Here is an 8770-nt window from a genome sequence, read left to right as displayed (position 1 = left end):
CACACACACAAAAAAAGAGAGATCAATCTAAAGTCTATCTTCTGATTATTCTAGTTTTATTTTAGTGTTGGTCTTTTAAACACAAAGTTCAATGAATCGCAGCTGTGTATAAAGCTCTAAAATGCTTCTTACATTAATGTTCACTTGTTTTATTTCTTTCCTAGGTCATTTTCGTGAATTTTACTAAGTATCTTTACTACATCTCTATTTAAACAAGAGTCATGATTGCAAAGCAAAACAGTATATCTTTGTTTTTAATAATGATTTAAAATAGTAAAAGCTGAGTTGTATAACTGAGCTATTTACTTAAAAATTAACTATGGGCTTTAAGCAGCTCATGGACATCAGCCTGAGCTTTTTCTTTATACATATTTTCACATATATTCAGTCTTTGAGATATTCACACTTTTTATTGCCATAGCAAACTGAAGTAGGCCCCTATTGGATTCTTGATTGAGATTATAACTTTTACTTTTTATAAGACAGAACAAGGAGGGAGTTATGGTGGCCTAGTGGCAAGAAGCTGCACTGCAATCCCAAATCTACATGGTTCGAAACTACCAGATGTTCTTCAGGAGAAGGAGGGACATTCTCCTTCTGTACCAGTCAGATATGATTTGAGGGTGCGCGCGCCCGCACACACACACACACACATAGCTGAGGTTTTAGAGGTTAGCTTTTGATTGCCATCAAAGTTAAATATTATGTTGTAAATATAAAGTTTTAATAGTTGTTAAATTAATAAATTTAATAGTTGTTAATATTGTTAAATAGGTGTTAAACATGCGACTCTCCTTTGATAATTTTAACTAGTACAAATTCTATAAAAACTACCGCAAATTTAAGAAGTTAATTCTGTTCCACTTGTGATTGATGCTCCTGTGATATGGCCTGGAGTCAAGATTTATAATTTTTGAGGTTGACTCTACTAATAATATGCTTTATTTGTAGAAACTACATTATGTTTAGAATGTTTAGATTAGTTAAGAGTATGCTTTGATGATTATACTTACAACATGGAACTTTGTCTTTAGTTAGCTTGCTTCTTGCCAACATTTTATACTTTGTTGTTTTTAATTGTTTTAGGCTGTTGTTCAAATGATGTGGTTGATGGATCATATTTTTAAGTACACAAACTTTGGACTTGTTTCTCTAATTCATGGAGACTTCTTTATAAGACAGGTAAGTAATGAGATTTTCTTCACTTTGAGGTGATAACTTTGTAAACATATCCTTGATTTTAAAGAGGAATGGGAAGACCAGATAAAAGAGCTAAAGGAGCTCTGGTGGCCCCATTATAAGGAGCTGCACTGCCATTCTAACAGCATGCAGTTCAGTGCCATCAGCCGCTCCATGAGAGAAAGGTGGATAATTTCCTTCCATCAGATTTACTGCTTCTGAAAACCTGCTGGAGGAGCAGCAGTGAGTCAGTTCTGGCTTGTTTCAGGAAACTTTTTCTCTGAATCTTTGTTCTATAAAATATTTATTCTAATCTGAAGTTGACTATGGAAGGCTGATAATGCAAATATTTTAAACTCTACCCTTCTCCTCCACTTCTCCTCCAAGAGTGTAATTAAAAACGTTTAACAAGCATCTGTCACATATCTAATCTACTCAGCTATGTGAAATGGGCAAGTTACTCAAACTCCATTTTCTAAATAAGAATAATTAATAGTACCCTTCTCTGTAGGGATTAAATGAAGTAATAGATAAAGTACTTTTAACTACCTATTCATTTCTTCATCACTTGTATCTTGCATACTCTCTTCTTAATTTTAACTATGCAGTGTTCCCCTGCTCTGTTCACACAATAGTCTCCTGGTCCAGATGTAGATTTGGCATGAGCACAATTAAGTGCTCTGGGATTCTCATTCATCTCAAGGTCAGACACAACTTGTGATCCACAGTCAAATGCCTTTGTGTAGTCAATAAAGCACCAGACATTCTTCTGGTATTCTTTACTTTCAGTTAGGATCCATTTGACATTAGCAGTGATATTCCTAGTACTACAGCCTCTTTGCAATCCTGCTTCTGGCACTTCCCTATCTGTGTACTGTTCTAGCCATTTTTGAATGATCTTTAGCAATATTTTGCTTGCCTGTGATATTAATTATATTATTTTTTGTTTCCACATTCTATTGGATACCTTTCTTGGAAATGAGAGCAAATATGGACCTCTTCCACTTTGGCCAGACAGGCAAATTTTTTGTCCTCCAAATTTCCTGGCATAGACTAGTGAGTGCATTCAAGGCTGCATCTGTTAGTTGAAACATCAATTGGTATCTCATTGATTGTTTGGTCCTTATTTTTCACCAATACCTTCAATGCAGCTTTAACTTCCTCCATCATTATCATTGACTCCTGTACCTGAAATTTTTCAGTGTCCGTCAGTTCTTTCTGGAACAGTGATTTTGTATATTCTATCTTCTTTTGATGCTTTCTGTGTCATTCAATATATTGCCCATAACATCTTTTAGTATTGCAACTTGAAGCTTAAATTTATTTTTCAGTTCTTTCAGCTTAAATGCAGAGTGGGTTCTTCCATGTTTGTTAATACTTTTCTTTATCCTCTTGAGCTGCCCTCTGAGATCTTTTGTTAAACTCTATTAGTTTGCCATATTTCCTCTTTGTTTTGGTTTCTTGATGCTCCATTGCAATTTTTAGAGTCTCTTCTGACATCCATTTCTGTTTTTCTTCTAATGACCCTTGCTTAATGAATGGTACCTTTGATAATCATCCCACAACACATCTGGTCTTTGATCTTTGGGGTTTGTTTAGTGCCTCAAATCTATTCCTTCAAGATGATCTTGAAATTCAGATGGAATTGACTCAAGATCATATCATTTTTGTTCTTGTGAATTTATTTTAACTTTTATTTTATATTCTAGTAGATTATTGTAGAAGAATGTGATATATTTTCTAATTTCATAGTAGAAAAAAGCATCAATTCTGGGACTTTAGAGAAGATATTTGGCATAATTCTAAAGAATGTATATAGGTAGAGATGGGTAGGGAAAGGGTTCTAAGCAACAGAAATAGTTTTGGTATGAACAAGAACTATAATCTCTCTCAAGTTGGCATTACATTATAGTATTGCCCTGACAGGCTTCTATTATCACACATTTTATTTTCTATAAAAAGATGATGGCTTAAATATGTTAAACAAAGCTTTTTAGTGTGTTCTAATACATTAAAAATACACTTACTTGCTGTTATATTTACCAACTTCAACATAAATTGTAGAGTGCCTGGAATATAAGAAGCATTTAATGAGTTAATGGCTTGAGTGAAGAAGCCTTTTGTAAAGAGTGCATACTAAAATAACACTTTATTCATAATTGCTTCAGTTGAGCGAACTAGTTAAGAAAAATGCCCAACTTATCTTGCCTTTGGGATATATTTCATATGTTGAAAGCATACTATTCGAGGGAGCTTCTGTAGTTGTGTTGGCTAGAAAATTATTTGCAGCTTAATCATTCTAAAACAGAACATGTGTGAAGATACAGGTATGGCTCAGGGTTCTTCCTATCGATTTTCCTGGAGTCAGCTTTTCAGTCACGTCACCATCTTTTTTTTTATCTTCATCACAGCATTCTGTTAGCCTTACCTTCAAAGTTTTTCCCTCAGTGTAACTATTTTATCCCAACATTACAATGGAATGTCTCAAATTTTCGTGTCTGGTCTACTACAAATAGTCTCCTACCTTGAATTTAAATAAGAATGTGGTCTTTTTTTGGTCTGACCTGTCTCATGACTCCTCATCCCAAATTCCTAATCATACAGAAGGCCATTCTTACTTGCTCTTTGCCTCCTCTCCAATTTCATCTCCTATCACTCTTCTTTGCTGTGGTCTTGGCAAAATGACTTTTCTGTCTTCTATTACTTGACTGGGTGAGGATATGCAAACCAGGTGGATGAATGACTCAGGATGAGATTGGTTAATTTTGCCATACTGCTAAAGTTAAATTAAACAGTTAAAGATGGGAATTTCACTACCAGCAAGGGAAGAGAAGCAAAGACAGTGCCATGTGTCCTCTAGGGCCAGATCCCTGTGCCAGTCAGATAGGGAACAACAACCATTGTAGTTGTGAAGCAAAGCTGTTTGGGGACTGTAATGCTCACCCCCCACCCCGTGCCAGAACCAAAAGCCTTTGCCCAAGCTTGCTGGATGACTTAGAGACACCATAATTGGCTGGATGAAGAGAGCTTTGTACCACTCATCTAAGCTGTGAGGCTGAAGGTTACAGGGCCTGAAAGCACGTTTCAGAACCTCTTTGACTGAGGAAATTGTACCTTGCTTCCAACCTGCGTTGTAAACTGAATAAACCCCTAACCTTGAGTATTGTGAGGTCTGAAAAGCTATTGGTATTGATCTACTATTGGGATTTCAGACGTGGTAGTAGAGCAGAAGGATTGATGTTGGAATTTGTCGAAGTAACAACAGCAAGGTGTTGGGAGCATGGAGGACGTGTCTGACCTTACCGGAATTGGTTTGGAATTATGAATGTTGCTGATGGGGTCTGTCTCCATGATGACAGATTTGGCTGTCTCCATGATGCCTACACTCTTTTTACTATTTCCTACTATGTGTCAGCACACTGACATTTGAACCTTATTCTCATGTTAGGTCATGTTAGGTTGTACTATTCTTACAACCTGTGATAGGTCTGTTGTTTTCACTCAAACGTCACTTCTTTCAAGCAGCTCTTCCTCACCTCCTTGATTCTGTCTAGCCTCTCTTCCTCTTTTCTTCCTAACATCTATCACTCCTTATTACTGTTTTTATCACTAGAATATAAGCTCCAAGAGGACAATTAGTTGGCCCTCAGTAAATAATTATCAGCTTGACGAATGCATGAGTTCTCAGGAGGAGTCAGTTGGGGCATGCTTTTCCTGTAGGGGAGGGAACAATAAAAGGCTTACGTAAAGACTAATAACTTTTCTATTTTTTTTCTCTTGTAGAAAAGGTAATCAAGACAGGGGGAGGATCTGTTTTCTGTTTTCTGAATGATTTTTAATTTAGAACTTGCATTTAATTTTAAGGCATTTTAATTTCATAATTACCTATGCTTATTAGATGTGTGTGTACCTTCTAGGGAAAATCTCATCGTGACCAACAGCTATTGCTTCTCAAGAGGCACCTAGAAAACAATTATAGGAGCAGAGATCGAAAATGGATTGTGCTTTTTCCTGAAGGAGGCTTCCTCAGGAAGAGGCGAGAAACAAGTCAAGCATTTGCCAAGAAAAATAACTTGCCATTTCTAACACATGTCACTCTGCCAAGGATTGGGGCAACAAAAGTTATTTTAAATACACTTGTAGCACGACAAGAAAATGGAATTCCAGCATCAAGAGACACTAGAGAACAAGGTATGATGGCTTTTAGCATTTTTTCCCTTTGTAAAAATGGAAAGATTTTTCTAAAGTTCTAGATTACTTTTTTTTTATATATAATTTTGTCAAATAGATGCTTGGGGTGAAGATGATATGCGAATCATTTTTTTTTTAATTTAAAAGTAATCTGTGTTAAATGCTGTCGATTTGCCTACAGCTCATGGTGACCCTGTGTGAAGTAACTCTGAACCCTGCTCTATGTGGAGTTAATCTCACTGTCTCCAACACACCTACTCCAACACCTCAGTTACAGTGTCAGTCCTTCTTATCTAAGGTCTTCCTCTCCTGATGCTTATAGTGATTATTTATGTGATACAGAAGTATAGACAAGTATCTTTTCTCTACCCTACCTAGCTAACTGAGAAAGATCTGTATTTGTTTCCATTTCCAAGAAAGGTGATCCAACAGAATGTATAAATCATCAAACTGTATCATTTATAGTTTACACAAGTAAAATCTTGCTGAAGATTGTTGTAAAATGGCTAGAATAGTGAGTGTATCAACAGAAATGAAAGCTGGATTCAGAAGAGGTTGTGACACAAAAGATAATTGCTAATATCAGATGGATCTTGACAGAAACAAGAGAATACCAGAAAGATGCATATCTGTGTTTCATTGATTATGCAGAGACATTTGATTGTATGGCTAATAACAAATTATGGCTAATACTGAAAAGAATGGGAATTGTAGAACACAATTAATTGTGCTCATGCAAAACCTATACCTGACCAAGAAGCAGTTCCCAGGTTTAAAATCAGGAAAGGGAATAATACTGCATGGTTTAAAATCAGAAAAGTTGTGCTTCAGGGTCCTTTCCTTTCACCATGTTCAATCAGTATGCTGACCAAATAGTTTGAAAAGCTGGACTAGATGACAAAAAAAAGGAATCAAGAATGGAGAAAGACTCATCAACAATCTGTATTATGTAGATGATACAAACTTATTTTCTAAAATTGAAGAATACTTGAAGCACTTACTTGCAGAAGCTCAAAGACTTTTAGATTATATCTCAACTTTTTAGATTATATCTCAACATCTAGAAAACAAAAATCCTCACCACTGGGACCTTAAGACAACATTGTGATAAAGAAAAGATTAAAGTTGTCAACAATTTCATTTTACTTGGATCCACAACAAACACCCAGGTAAAAGCAGTCAGGAAATTAAAAGATGTCTTGCATTGGGAAAATCTGCTGTCTAGATGTACCTAATACAAGTCATGGTTTTTTCAGTTACTTCCTATGCATTTGAAAGTTGGACACTGAAAAAGTATGACAGAAGAAGAATCTATATCTTTGAGCGGTGATGTTTGAGGAAAGTCCTGCAAGTACAAGGACAAACAGGTCTATTTTGGAGTAGCTGCAGCTAGGCTGCTCATAGAAATGATGAAACTTTGTTTTATCTCACATATATTTGGCATGCTGTCAGGAAGAGCTAGTCTTTGGAAAGGGACATCATGTTGGAGAAAGTGGAAGGTCAAAGAAAGAGAGGAGGACCTCCGGGAGGACCTCCAACAAGATAGAGACAATGATTGTAAAATTGGCCTCAGGTATTTCAGAGATTGTGATAATAGTGCCAGGCTGGGCAGAGTTTAGATTTGTTGTTCATGGGGTTACTATAAATCATAGGTGACTTGATGGCACCTAACAACAACTACAATAGCCTACTTGTATGTTCCTGGCCTTTTTCATTGCTATAATAACATTATATATTGTGAACAATATCTGTAGTATAAGTCCTTAAAAATGGAATTACTTGGGTAAAGCATAGATGTATAGAATTGACTGATAAATTTTAAAAGCTAACCATATAGAAAACACGTAACATTGCTAAATGAGACTAGTGCTGTTATATCTGGAGGAACATTCTTCCACTTTGCACATCACTCTTAGTCAATGTGCTATATGAAGTAACCTGGGTTTGCTATGATGCTGAACCTTGTGCCATGGGAATATCAAATACCATAATGGTTTCCCATTGCGGACAGTGTTTGGTGGACAGATTGGGAAACAGGAGTGACATCACTTCCTAGACATCACTTTCTAAGCCACATGCCTCTGGAAACTATGAACGTAAAGAAACATGATAGCTATGGAAAGGCATTAGATCTTTTGATCATAGAGTCACTATGAGTCAATCAACAACAAACAAAAACTATAGATATGCAAGAAGAAACAAAGAGTTATTTTTAAGGAAATGTTTTTATTTTACATATGGAAAACCAGCATTGCCGTTTTGTATTTATTTAAATTTAGTATTAGAAATATTAAGAACATTGATAAATGGTTCAGTTATCTCACAACTAATATTATTTATCAAGAGAAAAGCAGCTTAACAACAGTCAACTATGATTTTGGCCACTCTCTGCACAATAGATCTACACCCTGTCTTATCCTGTCCCATCCTCACTATCTTTGATATACTTGAGCCCACTGTTAAAATCACTGTGTCAGTCCATTTCATTTAGTGTCTTCTCACCTTCTTTGACTCTCTGTTTCCAAACATAATATCCTTTTCCCAGGACTGGCCCCTCCTAACACAATGTCCCAAAGTATGTTAGATGACGTTTTAATGTCTTTACCTCCAAGAAGCACCCTGGCTGTACCTTTTCTGAGATATACTTCTTTGTCCTTTTGGCAGTCCATGGGAAATTCACTACTCTTCAACACCACAACTCAAAGGCGTCAGTAATCTTTCTGTCATCCTTATTCATTGTCCAGTTTTTAAATGCATAGCAAGTAATTGAAAAGACCATGGTTTGGATCATACACACCTTAGTTGGTTTTGGGTCCCATTTTGAGATAGCTTTAATGGCATTTCAGAATTTCTTAGTAGTTAATTTAACATCATCCTTTTTACACTGACTAAACTTATTCTTTTTTTAAATTTTATTAATTTTAATGAACATTTACAGAGATTTTCGATTTCCATTAACTCATTGTTGCACTTTTCTCCCTGCTCACCCCTCCCCACCCAGTTCACTCTTCTCTTTGAAAAGTAAAAGAAAATTCCTTCATTGGTATACTTAAAAGAGATCCTTGAGAGCAGACTTTGTTAATATAGTATGTCTTTTGACTTCCTGGCTGCTGGTGCCAAGCAAGATTAAATCATTGACCACACTGCTATCACGATGTTGCCTAACGTCCAGTGGTGAGGATTTTTGTCTTCTGGATGTGGAGATGTAACTCATATTGAACGCTGTAGTCTTTTGGTCTTCTTCAGCATGCATTTCAAATCCTCACTTTTTTTTTGGGTGGGGAGGGGATAATTTGTTTTTTATTAATTGTATCTGCAAAAGACTCAAGCAAGACCCACACCTCACTCCATACACAAAAACCAACTCAAGGTGGATCATGGACCTAGGACTAAAACCAAG

The 8770-nt window shown here is 36.1% G+C and overlaps 1 protein-coding gene across 1 annotated transcript in view; it reads left to right on the top strand.

The window, feature by feature from the left end:
- The window catches only part of LPGAT1 (lysophosphatidylglycerol acyltransferase 1), an 80283-nt gene that overhangs the window by 36791 nt on the left and 34722 nt on the right, over positions 1 to 8770 (top strand). The window contains exons 4-5 of the mRNA XM_006887962.1: positions 1087 to 1182; positions 5097 to 5370. Coding sequence (XP_006888024.1) covers positions 1087 to 1182; positions 5097 to 5370 — 370 coding nt within the window. The remainder of the gene's footprint in view (positions 1 to 1086; positions 1183 to 5096; positions 5371 to 8770) is intronic.

This window comes from Elephantulus edwardii, unplaced genomic scaffold (assembly GCF_000299155.1).
Source record: "Elephantulus edwardii isolate Elephantulus edwardi_28Jun2011 unplaced genomic scaffold, EleEdw1.0 scaffold00063, whole genome shotgun sequence".
NCBI classification, from domain to species: domain Eukaryota; kingdom Metazoa; phylum Chordata; class Mammalia; order Macroscelidea; family Macroscelididae; genus Elephantulus; species Elephantulus edwardii.
The sequence above is the reverse complement of the archived record's forward strand: the minus strand, read 5'-3'. Positions and strand labels throughout refer to the sequence as shown.